The sequence below is a fragment of the Onychomys torridus genome, chromosome X, assembly GCF_903995425.1.
Source record: "Onychomys torridus chromosome X, mOncTor1.1, whole genome shotgun sequence".
Classification (NCBI taxonomy): domain Eukaryota; kingdom Metazoa; phylum Chordata; class Mammalia; order Rodentia; family Cricetidae; genus Onychomys; species Onychomys torridus.
The window spans coordinates 7,336,318-7,355,527 of record NC_050466.1 but is presented as its reverse complement, the minus strand read 5'-3'; the positions used below and the strand labels follow the sequence as shown (position 1 = coordinate 7,355,527).

The following is a 19,210-nucleotide window of genomic DNA, read 5'->3' as shown; positions in this document are numbered from 1 at the left end:
TATAGTGGCCTTTTCAGCCAGAATCGGTGGTAGTGTGCTCCAATTTTTTTTCAATAATTGAAAACATTTTTAAAGAAATTTATTTTTTGTTCTATTTTATAAATGCATATGTCTGTGTGTCTGTGTGTGCGGTTTTTTCCCGTGAAAGTGAATGCATCTGTTCACGGTGGCCAGCAGGGGGCGCTCGATCCTCTGAAGCTGGAGTTACAATCAGTTGTGAGTCACTGAGTCACTAGGCTCCGGTGCTGAGAATATGAAAGAGCAGTACCTGCTCTTAACTGCTGAGCCATCTCTCCAGCCCCAAGAGCTTATGTGGTGTGTCGGGGAAGGCAAGTGAACTAGTGAATTTTGCTTGCAGAGGCCAGAGGTATGGGATCCCCCTGGAGTTACCGGTGACCTTGAAACACCTAAAGTGAGTGCTGGGAATCAAACTCAGGTCATCTGGAAGAGCAATACAGGCTCTTCACCATTGAGCCATCTCTCCGGCCCTATTTTTAAACATTTTTTAATTTGGCCTGTTAGGGATTTTGTTGTTGGGTTGATTTATAAATATCTTCTCCCCTTCCATAGGTTGCCTTTTTATGGGACTTGCTACATAGTCCAAAATGGCTTAAAATTGGGAATCTCCTGTCCTCCCTCACTGGGATTACAGGTCTAAGCCACCACACTTCCTACCTTTCAGTTCCAGGAGTGTTTCATTTCATTTTTAAGCATTCACATAGCCCCACCCCACAAAGTTCCTAATAGCAAATTGAGAACAAAGAGAGGAACAGCTATCACAAAACGGTCCAACTTGCCTACAGGAAAAGGTGTTAGCCCAGACGGCTCGCGATCAGGGGACATGTGTGAAAAGGAGGTTTAAGTATCCGTTAGCACGGCAGATCAGGGACAAGGAATGCAGAAGGAGCATGCTGAACTGATTCAGAGTAATCTGAAGGCAGCACACACTGAGGCTGCCCCATGTTCAATGAGCATGTCAGTAAGCAGAAGTTTGGGACGGGCGGTGGTGGCGCACGCCTTTAATCCCAGCACTCGGGAGGCAGAGGCAGGTGGATCACTGTAAATTCGGGGCCAGTCTTGGGCTGTTGGGTTGACCTTGCCTCAAATTTCTTGTTTATGAGAGGGAAACATAACATATTTTAGCCAGGACAATTAGGATACTTTTGCAAGTGGGATTGCTTAGAATGGCCAAGTCTTGATTGGCCCGGGGAGCTGCCCCACCAGCTAATTTCTTCTTGGGAATTACAAACACAGCCCACACTCCTAGTCCTTCTGCAGCCAACACCTTCCTCTCTTCTCTTGGGCTATGCCCAAAGAAATCATAAACCTTCTGCGTCCTTGGAATTTTTCTTTTTTCATTTTTCCCCACCACCACACCCAAAATTTGATTATGCTTTTTTGTTTGTTTAGACAGGGTTTCCCTATGGAGCCCTTTTTGTCCTGACACTTGTTATGTAGACTGGTCTGGCTTTGAACTCTCAGAGATCCACCTGCCCCTGCCTCCCAGTGTCAGGATTAAAATCATGCCACACCATACCTGGGTAATTGTATCGTTGGTGCACAGAAATTTTAAATCTTGATATATAATTTCATTTATCCATTTTTACTTTGGTTGTTTTTGCATTTAATTATGTAAGAAATCATTGCCATATCCAATGTCACAAAGATTTTACTATTTGTTCTATTCCACAATTTTGTGATTTTAGATCATACACTTAAGTGTTTGATTCCTTTTCAGTTAAGTTTCAAATATAGTAATAAAAAAATTCATTTTTTGCACAGAGATATTCAGTTTCCCATCATCATTAATTGAAATGATTCTTTCCCTATTGAGTGGTCTTTGTACTCCTCCATTTTTAAAATTTACTTTTATTTTTATTTATGTGTCTTTGTGGATGTATGCCAACTTGTGTACAGGTGCCCTTGAAGTCAGAAGTGGATGTTGGATCTCTGGAGCTGGAGCTACAGGTTCCATCTCCTAAATGCTGGTATTACAGGAATGCACCACCTCGCCCTACTCATACCCTGCCAGGGATCAAACCAGGGCCTGTACTTACTAGGCAAGCACTCTACCCACTGAGCTACACTCCCAGGCCTGGTCCTTGCACTGTTATTGAAGTAATCAAAAATTTATTGTTGTGATGACTTACATCTGCTGCCCTCAGCAACCTATAATCTCCAAGAAGGCAAGAATCAGACTGAGGCAGTTGCTTGTCTAATTTTCTGAGTTCTCACTTAAAAATATAACTTTTGAGGGCTAGCAAAATTGCTCAGTGGGTAAAGGAGCTTTCTGAAGAAGCCCAATCCCCTGAATTCAATCCTCATGTGGTGGAAGGAGAGAATTCATCCTCACAGTTTTCCTGTGACTGACACACACAAGCCATAATTCGCAGGCATATGCACACACGCACACACACACACACACACACACACACACACACACATACACACACACACACATACACACACACACACACACACACATACACACACACACACACACACACACACACACACACACACACACACACACACACACACACACACAAATAAGTGATCAACCAGCCAGGTGTGAGGCACACAAATAAAATAAATAAATGTAATTTTAAAAATTTTAATGTTTAAAAAATAAATGTAAAATAAACAAATCAAATCATTTAGATACTTACCTTTTCCTTTATTCCTTTCTGTCTCTTCTTTGGATACTAACAATACTAACCCAAATCCTAAGGTTGCTTGCCGCACACTGAATCCCAGCTTCCCATCCCCTCTTCACACAGCTGCTTGCAGACCTCTGTTGCTGACCTTCATTCAAAAGGCATGGCTTCCTCTCCTCTGCTTCTCCGGCTCTCTCCTCTTGGCAGCTGCTGAGATTTACAACTTGCCTGCCTTGTGGTTTTTCTCTCAAACTCTAATAATGGAGCACTCTTCAAGCCTGAGAGAGAGAGAGAGAGAGAGAGAGAGAGAGAGAGAGAGAGAGAGAATGAAAATGAATATGAATGATAATCAGTTGATTTAACTGACTACTGTACCTTTGGTAACTAGTATATAATAAAGGCTCAACAAAGTTTTATTCAATGAGCAAATAAGTGTTTGGAAATACACACTGCTGTGCTTGGCACGTTAAAAAAAAACAAAAACAAAAACAAAACAAAAAAAACAAAATCAAACCTCCAAGAAGCAAACACTGCCACTGTTGCTAGTCAACTCATTGTATCATTTCCCCAGGCGGACTCTGCTGATTGGAAGAAGGCAGACCTACTGCTGCCAATGGCAGGGCACAAGACGATTCAGGCTTCCAGACCTGGCAGAGCTCTTCCCCACACTGCTCCCATCTCTTTCCAGTTGTATGGACCTTGACACATTACTCAACCATTCTCCAAGCCTCAGTTTCTTCATCTGTAAAAGGAAGGTAATGACACTTACCTCATAAGGTTGTAGCGTGGCTAAACGAAATATGTGTCATGTTTTCTCAAACTGCCTGGCGTTTATAATGAGCCCTCAACAAATGGTCCCTCAGTTATTTCTTTACAGATCATTAGAATCTCTCTTTTCCCCTCAGTTCATTTTAAAAGGTTACTTTCCTAGCTGTTGTCCCCATTTACAAGACAATCCAAAAGCCAAACCAGGGTAAACAGGTTTGAGTGGAAAGTATTTGATTAGTACACAGGTGTTAAAATATCATTGAAAAATTCCTGTCAGACCTGAGCACTATGGCAAACAGTCTGTGTATTTTTCCCTCTTGACCAAAATGGAAAATATCATGTGAGTATAGAGCTTGGCATTATAGATCACTTGTGTGAGGAGAAGGATTTTTAGGAAGAAAGCCTCCATTTATTTGAGGAGAAAGTAAGATAAGAGGGAAATCCCTGCCGGAGAGGTCTGCAGAGTCTCAGTGCCACAAAAGACCCCCAGCAAGGACCTGCTTTCCTCGAGCCCGCAGAGAGTAAATGATTAAACTTCCCAGCGTTGATAGGCTTGTATTTCATATCGGTGACTTATTAATCACTTGACCTTTTCCAGAGTGCACTTAGCATAGTAAATTATACTCCTTTCTGGAGAAGCTTGGGTGACTTAGCATGACTCTTGGTAACGTAGCCAGTCCCGGGCTCAATATAAGTCACTGAACATATTGCAGCTCACCTCATGTTTTTCCGTGTGTGACAGTTTAAAGCCAGCCGGAAAGAATGAGCTAGGAAATCCAGACAAAAGAAATTAAGGAGGGGATTTAATTCCCTATGTTTACTTTAGAAATCTCTTACAGCTAAGCAGGAGGAAAAACTCCAATGCCATATGAGATTTTAATTTGTTTCCCCAGACAAAAGATCACTAATAAAACTTTTTCAATTAGTAGAAACAAATTCAATAGCCTTTATGTCTGCCACTGCTCCCCTTCACAGCTCTTCAGTTATGATGTTGTTGACCATCTCCATAAAAATCTTCATCTTTCTGTTACATATTTCCATTTTTAAGAATTCAATCATTTGATTTCTTTAGGTTTCAAACTCTAGTTCTAAGTATAAAATGATTCTCTAACTCAATTTTAAAAATATACATGAAATAGTCATAATGTCCCATCCCTGTAATCTCAGCTCTCTGGAGGCTGAAGCAGGTAGATCATGAATTCAAGCCAGCCTGGGCTATCTGTATATAGTAAGACTTAATTAACACTGTCTCAAAAAGAAACAAAAGAGAACTGAGGTGAGAGTGTGGCTCAGTGGTAGAGTACTTCCTAGAATTTAGAAGCATTGGGTTCCTTCCACAGTATTGCCAAACTCTCTCTCTCTCTCTGTGTCTCTCTCTGTGTCTCTCTCTCTGTCTGTCTGTCTCTGTCTCTCTGTCTGTCTGTCTCTCTCTATCACACACACACATACACACACACACACACACACACACACACAGAGGCACACAACACGCACACATGCATGATTTTCTTCTTATGATATGATGATGTCCCTATAAACCATCACAAATTGAAAATAACCTAAGTATAAGTGTATTTATTACACTAGGTCCCACTCATTCCAGCTCCACATTAGGGAGCATTGTTATTTTCTGTGTGATCATGAGGCTGACTGGGAGCTGCCATTGCTGCTGCTGCTGTCCATCATCACTAGAGAAGAGCAGACCCTATACAGCTATCCTGGGTAAAGATCCAAGTTCAAACCCCAATCTATGGTTTCTACTTGAAAGCATGTCACTTTTTGACAGTAGAAAAGTTATGATTAATAAGGCAAACCATTATAAATCAGGGACCATCTCCAGTCTTTCACTTAGTTAACAAATACATGGAAGACCTAGTATGTTCCACACATTTTCTAGGTAGAAGGCATGAAGGAACAAGACTATAAGCAAAGGTCAATAAGAGAGAATCTCTTGAATTAGTGAGATCTGTAAAGCTATTCACTCATTCAACATTTGGCAAACACCTTCAGAATGTTTACCATGCACCAGCCCCAATCAATTCTTGATGTTGAGATTTCTCTCTTGTGAACACAAACTGGATATCCCAATCCCTGACCAGTGAACAGGATAGAACCAGCCATTGGGGCTAGTAGCCCAATGAGTAGAGTTGGCAAAATATCTATAAGTGTGGGCTGATAGGACAGTGGATTTGGACTAGAGACTGAGAAAAATGGGAAACAAAGATCTAGATGAAATTTTGAAGGAAAAGTTGACAGGATGCAGTGACTAGGTGAACTAGAGAACAAGACAGAGCCCTGAGACACAGCTAATGCCAGTGTTTGGTGACTAGAACAGCGCCTCACTGTCAGGCCAATGAGAAAGAAGGGATCTTTGAGCAGGGATAGGACCTGACAGACAAGACTCTTTTCTCTTGTGTATACACTGATGAAGTCAGAAACAGTGACAAACATTTTGATAGTTCAAAGGAGAGCCTCGAGACCTAGTAACTATCTTATGGCATTGAAAGATAAAGCCAATATGGAGGCAGAGGCAGACAGATCTCTGTGAGTTCAAGGCCAGCTTGGTCTATATAACGAGGCTACCAGACCTGTCTCACAAAAACAAAAACAAAAACAAAAAACAATAAGATAAAGCCACTATCACATAGTGTATAGTAAAAATCTGGGGAAAGTGGATCATCAATGACTTTTCTCGAGTCCTGAACCAAATCTCACTTGATGCTAATTTAAGCCTCAACCTTTCATTTATGTCAGCCAATAGATTCTCAATATTTTTAAGGATGACTTGGATTGTGTGCTACTCTTAGTGAAAATAATTCTGTCCAATACAATCTTTATCAGCATGCAGCACATGGGAGGTTCTGGAAGTCCAATGAACACTTGTGATTCAGGCCAGGAAACAGAAAAACTTCCAGCCACATTGGTATATTTTGGTTAATTCTTAAGTGGTAACAATATTCAGTATATGCTGACATTGGGCTTTTTCCAAAGGCAATATTGTTTCCACCGGCAAAAAAAGTTGCCAGTGACTTGTTCATGGTTATTAAAGGAAGAAGAGCAGAGCAGATCTTTAGAGGGAAGTTTCCAGGATTGGAACTTGAAGAAACTGGGTAGCAAACACATTCCATTTCAGCCCCTTTCCTGCTCCCTAGAGTGCTCTCGTACATTTCTTATGGATTTCCCACCCTAGTAGTGATGTCAGCCTTGTTTTTCCCCCCTCAAGACAGTTCTCCAAGCAAGTATCAGAGCAGGGATCATTCAATTTTGGGTGTGTAAGACTTACTTGGTGGGAGCATATAAAGATATAGATCCCTGGGGCTGGAGAGATGGCTCTGCCATTAAGGGAATGTACTTCTCTTTACAGAGGACTCTAATTCATGTTCGGTTCCCAGCACCCACATTGGGTAGCACACTGCTGCCTGTATCTCCAGATCCAAGAGCATCTGAAGCCTCTAGATTCCTTGGGCAATGCACTAATGTGCAGAGAGAGAGAGAGAGAGAGAGAGAGAGAGAGAGAGAGAGAGAGAGAGAGAGAGAGAGAGAGAGAGAGATTAAAACTTTTAAAATCTTTTTTTTAAAAGATTCTAATATACATTCCAGGGACGGCTCCAATGGAGTCAGATTTGTTAGGTTTGGGGTAAGACTTAAGAATCTACATTAAGAAACAAAACAAAACAAAAGTTTACAAACTGTCAGATGATTTTGATGAAATTGTTACTTTAAGAAACACCACTGGCTTAGATTGGGTTCCTCCAAAGTTAATCTTGATAACGGAACCATAAACAAGTGAGTGAGTCATTAAGGCAATAATACTCCAAGAGAAAAACAGGAAAAGAGAGAAGAGGGGAAATGAAGGAGAAGGAGCTAAGCAAGGGTGTGATTTTAGATAAAGGCCTGACAAGGGGTACATACCTTGAGCTCAGTCCCACAGGGAAGCTACGTAATGAAAGGAGCTGATCCCTCTTTCCCAGCCAAGGGAACTGGCTTTCCACATTCTTGCAGTGTCAGTGATTGGCTAATAGCTAACAGTCAGATGTAGGAGACCTAAACTCCCAGGCATTTCCACATTGCAAAATAGTTCCAGTAGCTTGTGGGAAGTCCTCTATGTCACAAGCAGTCTTTGTATGCAAGACTACACTGAGCTGGAGTGGGGCTCTCAGAAATGCTAAATGGGAACTCAGAGGACTGAGATAATGTATTAGAGGAGTTTCTACATTTTCAAAAGGAGTGGAGGGAGAAGACAGTGTGCACCAAGTACAAAAGTAAGAACTACTTAAAAGTATAATTCCAGGGCTGGAGAGATGGCTCAACAGTTAAGAGCATTTGCTGTTCTTCTAGAGGCCTTGAGGTAAGTTCCCAGCACACATACATACACTGAGTGGCTTACAATCATTTGTAACCCCAGCTTTAGGTGATCCGTTAATCTCTTCTGGCATGTGTGTGTGTGCGTAACAGACACATTAATAGAAAATCATTAAAATGTAGCACTCCATTCATGCACAGGGCCAGGGTCAGTATCGCTGCCGTCAAGCATTTTAGTAAGTAAACTCTTGAACGTGGTATTTAACATCTTTTACTATCTGGCCCCTATCTATTTTTCTAACATATTATTGCCTCTTTCTTCCTGCACTGTATGATCCAGGACTCCAAAATTACATTGTCTGCTTTTCAGAGAGTATATTCCTGCTCACCTCATGAATCCACAAATGTTATTCTCTCTGCTGATTACCCACAGGCCCCAATCCTTCCAATGGCTAATCTCTATACTTTTTCAGTCTTGGTGCAAACAGTTCTTCAATTTGGTCTTTCTCAACACACACATACATATAATATGTATATATATACATATATATATGTTATATATATATTATATACATACATATTGATAGATAATTGTGTGATGGACGGGGAGATGGATGGATGTGGGGTATGTGAGTGTGTGTGCATATGTACTCTATCATCTGTGCACATAAGTAGGTCAGAGGCTGAAATTGGGTGTCTTCTTCTAGTTGTCTAAGTTATCTCTTGAGATAGGGTCTCTAGCTAAGTCTGAATCTCACTGCTTCAACTAGACTGGCTGGTGGGATCTCAATTTAGGTCCTCATGCCTGCCCAGGAAACACTTCATTCATGGAGTCATCTCCCTTGCCCCAAAGGCTCTCTTCAGATTTGCTGCCTCCAACTTCCCAAACCCTAAGGACCATTACTTCTTGTTGTAATTTTTTGTCTGATTCTTGTTTTCTTTTAGGGTACAGCTGAGAATGGGCAAGGATCATGCCTGCCTTATTTGTCACTTTAGTCCTGGTGGCTTGTTTAAACATTCAATCAATGACTAACAAACAAAGAGCCATAAAGATTTGAAGTAAAAGTGTAATCTATATGGTTTTTTACTGGATAGTGTCTTCCACTTGAGCTTAGAACACCCTGTTTATGCCATGAGGCAATAATACAACTTTGTTCCAGTTGAGAACATTGTCAATCTTAATTTTATTCATTAATTCTGTGATAATTTATATGATTAAACAATCATACTGCAGAATGAGGTGATCTCTAAATTGCCTAAATTAGGCTTATGCCTCACTGCCCTCTGTGTGGCCCTCATCCTAGTATTTCCCTGGAGTGTGTTTTATCCTTCTATATCTGTGTAATCCTGAAATTACATGGGAACTGAGCAACCTGTAAATGTCTATCCCAATCTTGAGAAATTCAAACAAACACTCAAATCACTTGAGATTTGTAATGACGTCTAAGAATCAAAATTATGTAGTATCTATAACATCCTTGGGGCTTTTAGAGAGTTCCAAAAGAATTTCAGGCATATCAGTTATACACTAGTGGTATATCTACATTATGATGATAATAAATGGTAATTTTCCCATGCTAGACAGAGTGCTGATTGATTACTGGAGTCTGTTCCCCACCTGCTTCTTTTTCATCCACCTCCGTAGAGAAGGCAAAACCACCTATGACCTTAGCCTCCCTTGCAAGTGAGGTTGCCTGCTAGGTGACTCTGGTCTGGACAAGTGAGAAGAGAAAATATATTTTCTTTCCTTAACAGAGATGAGCTAGGGAGTGAAAAGACCTCAGCTGCCCTTCCTGCCTTCCTGCTTCACATTGTTGATGTTTGAGACAGTGGCCTCCATCTTGAGATGACAAAACAAGCCCAAGGCAGACTATAAAGGATGGCAGAGTGGGAAGAACAAACTAGGTCAATGACGAAACTGTGGAGTAGTGGATCCAGTGTCAGTTACCACACATCTCCAGACTCCTTGTTAAACGAGAAAGTCACCAGCCTCGTTTGTTTAAATGACTGTTACTTAAAGATTCAGTTACTAACAAAACCGAGTGTAGCTTTAACTCATCTAGCTACCTTAACATTTCCTTAAATTAACTAAAACGTAATTCAATGATTAACACCTGATCATTTGTATTTGGGGAAAGCATTGGATTTTTGGAGGAAACTCAGAAAAAACACAAGTTCATCGGAAAGGTTTGGTTATTTTCATGTTGGAAGCAGCAAGCAGAGAGGACTTTCCACTTGCCATCACACATGATACAAACTCTTGGAGCTGTGGACTGCTGAGAGCCTTCTGCATGACCAAATACTCCCTAGGAGCTCAGAGATATAAGCCCTAGCAGGAGGGAAACTTTTGAACTTTGTGCTGATTAGATGATCCTGAACCATTCAAGCAAGGACTGACCAGGAAGTGTCAAGTGCTGATAAGATTAGGACAACCACTGTAGTAGTGGGGGCCCTGTATTGATTAACTTAATAAATCTAGTGTCTACCTCTCCAGCAAAGATGAAGTATAACCCTACATCAAACCTAGAACTGCTATCGAGTAGTGGAGGTATGGGGTAGCTCTTGATAGAGCAAGCAACCTATAAACCCCCCACTCCTGGAGATAAGGGAGTTGGACCCCTTGGCCACTAAGACTCTTTTCAGATCTAAACCAGCTGTCTGGGAGCAGAGACCATGCCTATCCCTGCAGTTCTCTTTTGTCCCACCTGCATATCTTTTTCTGCTTTCTAACTGTCCACTTCTACTTCTGAGAAGAATTCTCCATGAAAGATAAACTCCAAAATAAAGTAGGCAAGCCTTAGCACAGCTCATATTTGGGCTGGAGAAAGGAGGCTGGCAGGGTGACTTGCGAGGATTTATGCGCACTTCAGAGCAGAGTGAATGACGCCTTCCTTATTCATTAGGTGGCAGGTAGACATGATAGGTTGGGGTAAGTGACTTGTAACTGTTGGACCCTCGAAGAAGACAAAATTCCTTGGGCTCTGAAGCTCATTCCTTTTTTTTTTTTTTTTTTTGGTTTTTCGAGACAGGGTTTCTCTGTGTAGCTTTGCGCCTTTCCTGGAACTCACTTGGTAGCCCAGGCTGGCCTCGAACTCACAGAGATCTGCCTGGCTCTGCCTCCCGAGTGCTGGGATTAAAGCCCAGCTGAAGCTCATTCTTTAGAAAAAACACAAAATCTTTGGTAAAGGAGGAAATCCTTAGACAATTATATTCCCCCTTGATTTGCTTTAAAAAAAATAAAAAGGTAAGAAAGATAAGAGGTTTAGTTCCCAAATATTTAATAGGCAAATCTCCCAGCCTTTTTAGGGAGCGAGCAATCAAGGGTTTGTGCATATCATTTCTGAAAGGGAAATAGGCTGTCTTCACCCTGCCCCCCTCACTTTGGTAAATACTACTTTAAAAATACCGCGCTGAGAATTTTAACAGATGATTTCTGGAAAGCTGACTTATGAACTAATTGGACACTTCTGCTGTGTGGAGGAACAAAGACTTCTTTTTTTATTGGTCTTCAACTAAGGCATATACCTGTCTCATGGCGTTGGCTCACTCTGCACATGCTCAGTTGAACAGAAATCATATTGCATACAACCTAGCACAGCGGCAACACCCACAGCTTTACTCCGTGGCTGACCCTATGTATCCATTTCTTCTCGTTGCATTTTTATGCTGAGAACTCCAACATTTGTAGAAAGTACAGTAAACAAAGTAGATGCTGGGGCTGGGGAACAATATACGATGGGTTTAAAGTCTCCTTATGTCACTATCTTCCTGACTCGTATCGATATTTTGTCTAGCAGGAACAGACACTGCACAGATATTTGGTGAGTTTGGGGCAGGCGGCAGGAGAGGCTGTTTCTCTAGTTCACTGTTCGTTGTCGTACACCTTCCTCTGCAGTTTTTGTTTGGTCCTTTCCTTGGACAATTCTCCCCCTCCCCCAGCCCTCATCTTCATTAAAGAATGGCAGGATGGCACTAAAAGCATCCGCCGCCAAGTGCCTTCTTGAGTGACAATCTCTCTCCACCTCCTCTCTGGCTTTCCCATTCATTAGAACCCTTTCCCTGCGTTTTTCCCAGCCCAAAACTGGAAACGGCTTCCTGAGGTTACGGAAGAAGGGCGAAAACTGCCTGAGTGCTGAGCACGCTGTCCCAAAACGTGCATACTGCTGTGGACCCTTTGTCCCCAGACCCTTTTCTCCACTTGGTCGCAGCTTGGGCATAGAGGCGACGACCTCCACCAGCCCCACCTCAGCAGCTGCAACTCGTGCAGCTCCGCTAGCCGACCCCCAGCGCCCTCTAGATTCCCCGCGCCGGCCGGTTCTTCGTGACGTTGCGGGCGCTGCGCGCATGCGCCACGGGGAGCACTCCCCCCTCCCTCCCGCCTCCTTCCCCGGTCTCCGCCTCCCAAAGGGCCGGAGTGGGCGGGGCCTGCGGGTCTAGCCGCCGCGCGGGCCAAAGGGAGGAGGGCTAGTCTGCGCGAGGCGGCTGCACCGGGTTTGCGAGCCAGGCGGCAGCTGAAGCTTAGGGGAGGAGCTGAAGGCAGCGGTCGCGGCTCCCGCCCGTACAGAACACTCAGCCCGCGAAGCCCCCTCCCACACTCGGGCGGGCGGCGGCGGCGGCGGGAGGAGTAGAAGGAGGAGGGAGCGTCTCTGCCGCCGCCTCCTGGTCCCCAGCGCCGATCAGCCGCCACCACCTCCCTTCGCGACGATCCTCCCTCCATGGTACTGTCGCGGCCCCCCCTGTAGCCCGAGCTGCCCCGCGCCGGAACCGGTCTAGGGCAGAGGGAGCGGTCGCGGCCTCGCGGCCCGCGCGGGCTGACGAGCGGAGAGTGCGGCGCCTCGCGATCCCCGAGGGTCCGCACGCCCGGCAGCGCGGCCGCGAGCGACAGCGCCAAGAGCAGCGGGCGGGCGGGCGGCGCCGGGCCCGGGCCGCCCTCGCTCCCACGCCCCGGCCCCGCCGCCCGCGCCGGGGAGGCAGCCGGCAGAGGAAAGGCGCTGCAGTCTCCCGGCCTCGCGGCCGCGGTTGAGCTTCCTCAGCACTGAGGGCTTGCGGGTCCGGTGGAGAGGACGCGAGCCCGGAGCTCCCGGCACTGAGCTCTTGGGCGCCCCCAACCCAGTTTTCAGAACCCTCCACGCTGCGGCCACTGTCCCCTCCGGACCATGGCCGACGACGACGTGCTGTTCGAGGATGTGTACGAGCTGTGCGAGGTGATCGGCAAGTGAGTCTCCACTCGAGGGAGCGGGAGTGTGGAAAAATGCATTTCAGCGATGCCCGGGGCCTCCCGCACCCGCCCCGGGCCTGCCCCCTGCCCTCTCTCCCTCCCCTCTGCTTCCCTAGTCCTCTTCACCCTGGAGTATTTATAGACGTGTGCCTGGGTCTCCTGCCAGGAGAGGGTCTGGGGGCTTCTCCGCCACCCGTGGAGGCCAACGAGCCCGGGTCGGCCACCCCATAAGGCGTGGGGCGGGCTCCCTGCGTTTTATCTGACGGTTACACAGGGACGTGGCAGGACCGATTTTATAGTTGCTTCCTGGGAACAGTTGGGGTTATTGTTACCTTTCCTGTACCATAGACCTTTTACGAAAAGAGCAGCCTGCATTTCGTGTGCTTGTGTGGAGAGAGCGAGAGAGCGCGTCCAGGGTTTTTAATTGTGGGGTGTGTGTCTATTGTGCCAGGATATTAGACAGATGCCTTTGTGTTCACCCCATGCCCGGATTTAAGAGGGTCATTGAAGACGGGTGCGTCCAGTTTCAGCAAATTCTTCACCTGCCTTAGACGAACGTAGAAAGAGTTAGGGGCACCCAAATTTTTAATGCCTCGTTATGCAATGACTGTACAATCAGTGCTCAAGGCTCCCTTCCACTGTTGTTGGGATGGTGGTTAGCGTGGTAGAGCCGTCTGCTTTGAGTCACCGGGCTGGTCTAAAATATAGAACTGACAGTCCAAATGCTCATCCTTTCATCTGTGTTGTATAATTACACTAGGGAAAAGCAGGGAATCAGATTAATCACAGTACTGATTGAGAATTAAATCTGCAGTTCCTCATCTAATTGTCCAGTCCTGAAATCTGTTTTGAATTGTTTCCTTTTCATTCTTGTCAAACAATATTCCAAGTGCACAATCCTGCTAATTTGCTTGTGAGGGAAATGCTGGCAATCTGAAGTTGATTTCCTAGCTCACAGTGTATTCTGTGGCTTTGGAAGTTGAGATAAGATTTGAGAGCGATTTTTGCTTAGTTAATAGGTCTCGTTAGATAGCTAGTGTTGGAATATTTTACGTCTTTTTTGGAAGTGGTGCTTTATTGTCTATTTTAAGGTCCACAGTTGGGAAATGAAACCAAGACAGAGCAGTTGGCTCTACCTCTTTTAAGTTGTATGCAGTATACTCAGTTTCAATTTTTTGAGTACTGATAACTCATTTTTTTCCTCCATATTGAGGTATTACATTGCTGCTCACAGGGTGAAATTGTGGGTTGAGCTTGCTACACTCTTTCCATAGATCCACACGCTTTGAGGATGCATTACTCCTTACCCTATTGTTCAATGGCCAGCCTGTCTGTCAGGAGGAAGATGTCCAAATGTGTCTGGTAGAGTCGTGGATGTGCCCTAGAGCAGGGCTGTCCAAAGCTATTTATTTAATGAGAGCCACGTGTAATTTATCATTTTCTAGCAGCCACATTAGGACGATTTCAAACAAAAAGGTGCAATTAATTTTAGTAAAATATTTAATACATTACATCTGAATTAGTGATTTCAGCATGAATTTTTTTGCAATGCTGTGCATGTTTTCATACTAAGTCCTTGAAATCCAATGTGTGTTTTATACTAACAACACCTCTCAATTCTGACGCTAAACTGAATTTTCCCCAGAAGTACTTAATCTGTATTTAGGTCTCAAAAGTAGATTCACATACTCAAGTTGTTCCAAACATACATAAAACTTTTCCAGTAACTGAATTTACTATTTCTAAATTTTAATCAATTAAGCAGAATACAAAATTTATTGCCTCAGTTGGATTAGCCACATTTCAAGTGCTTAATAGCTACAATCGACGACCACATTTCTAGAGAAAAATATCAAAAATCTCCTTCATTTCTTCATTGTTAAGAGCACACAAAGAAGGTAAATTAGATGTTTTTCAAAACCACCCAAATGACCATGTGGGAGTGAGTGATATTTGTTGTATCTTAGTTATAGCTGTTTTAAGTGAGCCTGAAGTTGATTCTTGGAAAATGTGGAATTAAGATGCTTGCATATATTATGATGTTGGAAAACAGCCATCATTGAATCAATTTGGTGACTGGTTCTGATTCCTTCAGGTCTGAAAGGATGACAGTGTGATCTCTTTGTATTTTGAAAAGTGGTCAGATTCGTGTTAGCGGTCTTCATTGTGCTGACTTAAAATTGCTAAAATATTTTCAGAAGACACCCCTGGTAGAATTAAGTTGATCTGCTCTGCTGTTTTGCAGCTGCATAAGGAGGAAGAACAAGCTAATTATGAGATGCTAGGTAGTCAGTGGCTGCCTGCACTTCTGTGTACTGTGAGATTTCATTCCCATTCTACAAATCTGACTTGGTTGATGTCATTTATAAAATGCCGTTTCTTGAAATAATGAATCCAAGATGGTCTCAGCGTTAAAGAATGTAATGATAGTGTTCCTTACCCTGTGCAAAGGGTGAAGGTTTCTCCAGGAAATTGTGTCAGTAGATATTGATCCTGAAATTGAAATTCATTTGAGATTTTTTTTTTTCAGGAACCTTGACAGCATACATTTAAACTAAGGATTTGTTCAATTATGAGCTTAAAAAGAAAGGCCTTGCAGATCATCATTCATCCTGAAAATCTTTTTGTTGATTTCTATCCAGACTTACAGAATTTTGATTTTTTCATATGAAATTAGCATCATGAATTGTGTTTATGCCACAATGTCTTAATAGTTTTAAAATTTCACTAAGGCTCTTTAAAATAGATTTCGGTTTTCAAGACATATTGGCCACCTACTCACTCCTCTGCCCACCTATCCACCTACTCACTCATCCTCAAGGATATTTCCACTTTGTTTGTTTATTGAGATAGGGCCTCACTAATGTAGCTCTGGCTGTCGTGGAACTTGTTAAGTAGATGGGACTGCTCTTAACTCACAGAGAGATCTGAGTGCTGGGATTAAAGGTGTGTGGCACCACACCTGGCTTTAATTCCAATGTAAATAGACCCCCCCCCCCCTTAGGTGTCTTTTTCTTGGTTAAGAACATGACTTGAGGTAGGGAGGTTTGAGGAGAGATGCTATTTGGATTATATTTTCTTTGTAGTTGTTGCAACCTTTATTGTTGCTAAAGCTATTTTTGAAAGAATCATATATCTTAACTATAAAGATTGGGAAGATGCCATTTCTTTTTAAAAAATTAAAACTCCCTCTTTTTTTTGAAAGTTGCAAAATTCTTCAGTGCCTCTTGTTTCCATAACATTTTTCATATGGCATCTTTGAAGTTATTGAAGTAAATTCAATTACAGTCCCAAACTTCCTTTTTTGTTTGTTTTTGTTTTTGAGACAGGGTCTTACTATGTCTAGCCCAGGCTGGCCTCAGACTCACAGATATCTACCTGCCTCTGCCTCTTACATGCTGGGATTGATTGTACAGTACCACCACACCCATCTAGTTCCCAAACTTCTTGTCCTAACAAATGTAGCAATTACTAGAAAGAAAAGGTATTATGCAAATACAAATTAATGATTAATTTATGTCATAACTGTCCCTTTTGCAGATTTATAATTTTGTAGGTAAATGTAAAACCAGTAATAGTATATGAAAGAAGTTTTAAAACAGGTCATTTAAATTAAAACATAAAAACCCACCATCTTTCTGACAGAAGCAGTGTTTTTGAAAGAGGATCACACAATGTACAGTTTTGAACTTGTGTAGGATGAAGATTTGTCCTGGATTTTAGGATGTTTGGTAACCTTAACTTCTGACTCTCCTACTCTGCTAAGACAGACTAAAATTGGAATGATTCAGCATGACCCTTGCTCAAGGATGACCTGCAAGTTTGCCAGGCATGCTGTATTTGCTTACACCCCAAGAGCACTTATCATATTTAATTACAGTTACTTATTTATGGTCTCTCTACCTGGCTAACAGGTAGCTTCTTGAAGGCAGGGGAATATATAACACACATCTTTCTCCATTGCTGAACACACTGCCTGCAATGTAATAGTCACTCATTAGGTGTGGAATAAATTGAGTAGTTTTAATAAAATCACATTTAAAGACAAAAAAGTATATTTATTAACCTTGGAGTAATTATTGTACCAAAAGGCCGAATTAGTTTAAAGTAGTAGTGCTCTACCTGGCTGTATATTAGAACTGTCAGGGGAGCTTTTAAAAATGATCAGTGCCAGGGCCCTGTGACAGAGGCAGAATCTCTGGGACAGAGATTTTTTTTTTAAATGAATCTTGTGTGAAGAGTCACTGTTTTAAAACTTAGCTAATACATGTAGCATTCTGGAACTAGCTTTTCAGAGGATTAAAATTTTTACAAAGTACAGTAAATACATTTTGTAATGCATTTAAGCTATCAGACCAAAACATGGATTTTTATCTTCTATGCATTTATGACTCTGAGGCTGTTGTGTAAGAATTTAGTTTCAGCCTGTGTTTGGCTTTGGTTTCATGGACCTTTTAAGATTCACATTGATTTATGACATTTGTGTAATGCTAACATGGTGATTGTCAGATGTTAGGAACAACACAGAACAACGATTGCTTCAATAACCATTGATGATAGTTTTCTACTACAATGGCTTAATTTAATAAGAAATTCATTAGTTTAGTATGGATTGTTTGCACAAACATTTGATTAAAAGAGAACGGTTAAGTTACTTGCATACTTTAAGTCCTATACCTGTGACTACAGTAATGCAATTTGCCAGAGAATTGAGTTAAATGCAGTCTTATGTAAATACTGTATTAATAATATATAAAATATGTGATTAAGCATAGAGGGAAAAATCAGCTTTACTGATTTGTACTAATCACTCTGGATTTCTCATGTATTGATTATCTCAGTGATTTGGAGTTCTAGTACCTCAGGGGGGATGTTACATCATATAGAAGAGTCTTTCTGAAAATTTAAGTAGACGCTGTACATAAACTAGTGTTTAATGTTAGGAAAAGGTCATGTGTAAGTCTGAATGATTTAAAAAATTTCCAAAAGCAAGTAGTGTTACAAGTAAGGCAAATGAAACACACAGTTACCAGCTACATTTCTAAGAATCTAGATAATTCCAACACTTGAGATTCAGCCGCCCTTCCATAGAAGACAACCTACAAAATCTTGAGACAAGTAAGGTCTTATTCCTGAGCAGTTGATTCTGGAGCCCACTTGGGGCAAAGTGAGCTCTTCGGTTACTTGTACATCTCACTTTATTGTAGATTTTTAGCAGTTGCTTTAGGAGCTGTCATTTGCACCTTCTTCTAAGTGTTTCATGTGGACTTCTATAGCTTCCACAATGGAGACATACTTTGTGTACAATTGCCATGCACAGTTCACCTGCCATTTTCCTCTTCACACAATGGACAATATTTCTAATTTTCCTTAAATTGTGTTCTTAGATATTTCCTTTACATTGAAAGTTCTTGCATTTCTATTTATAGCTATGATCAATAAATTGTAGAAATAGGTATACCACATTGCTTTGAGATTGTGCTTGAATGGCTGTCTTTTTGTAAATGTTTTATACTTTAACTGTCTTTAAAGGAACTTTAACACAATAAGTTTTAAATAAAAAAATGTTTTATAACCTAATGACAATTTGGCAAAAGACATTGATTCACCTTTTTAATATTAGGCATTTTACATGTATCATCTCATTTAATTTAACCCTTTTACAGAGAAGACTGAGCACAAGAGGTGGTGAGGAGAAATCTGCCAAGATCACATGGGATTCTATCTGCTTCTAAAGATTGTTCCTTTCAGCCACATTCTACTGGTGATTCAGGTTGTGAACAAGACTGCATTGGACTTCTTTAAAATAAGACTGATTTTCAGTTTTCAAATTTATTACTATAAAAGATGATTTCTTTACTTTCCAGTTATATTTCTTACCTCTTTGGCGCAATATATATTCCTTCTTTCATTGCTTCTTTTTTCACTTGCTCTGTGACAGTGGCTCTCAACCTGGGGTCATATCTGATCTCCTGCATATCAGATGTTTACATTACAATTCATAACAGCAGCAAAATTACAGTTATGAAGTAGTAATGAAAATAATTTGATGGTTGAGGGTCACACCAGGAGGAACTGTATTAAAAAGGGTTGCAGCATTAGGAAGGTTGGGAACCACTGCTCTGTAATGAAATATTCTTTACCAAACTAACTGATAAATCTGTATATTCTTTAGCAGTGGAAGTAAGGAATCTTGACCATCTGTCCAAAATATAATTGGTTTTGAAACGTTCTTCATCCCCTTTACTCTTGAAACATTTTTTTC

At 42.0% G+C, this 19,210-nt stretch overlaps 1 protein-coding gene across 16 annotated transcripts in view; it reads left to right on the top strand.

Moving 5' to 3' along the window:
* Positions 1-12,167: 12,167 nt before the first annotated feature.
* Positions 12,168-19,210, top strand: part of Cask (calcium/calmodulin dependent serine protein kinase) — a 340,650-nt gene continuing 333,607 nt past the window's right edge. For 8 of the 16 annotated variants that reach the window (XM_036175420.1, XM_036175418.1, XM_036175419.1 and 5 more), the window contains exon 1: positions 12,169-12,942. In XM_036175420.1, the coding sequence (XP_036031313.1) occupies positions 12,884-12,942 (59 nt within the window). In that variant the 5' untranslated portion in view covers positions 12,169-12,883. Of the gene's footprint in view, positions 12,943-19,210 lie in introns of all 16 variants that reach the window. The other 8 variants (XM_036175431.1, XM_036175432.1, XM_036175428.1 and 5 more) reach the window with 2 other exon arrangements.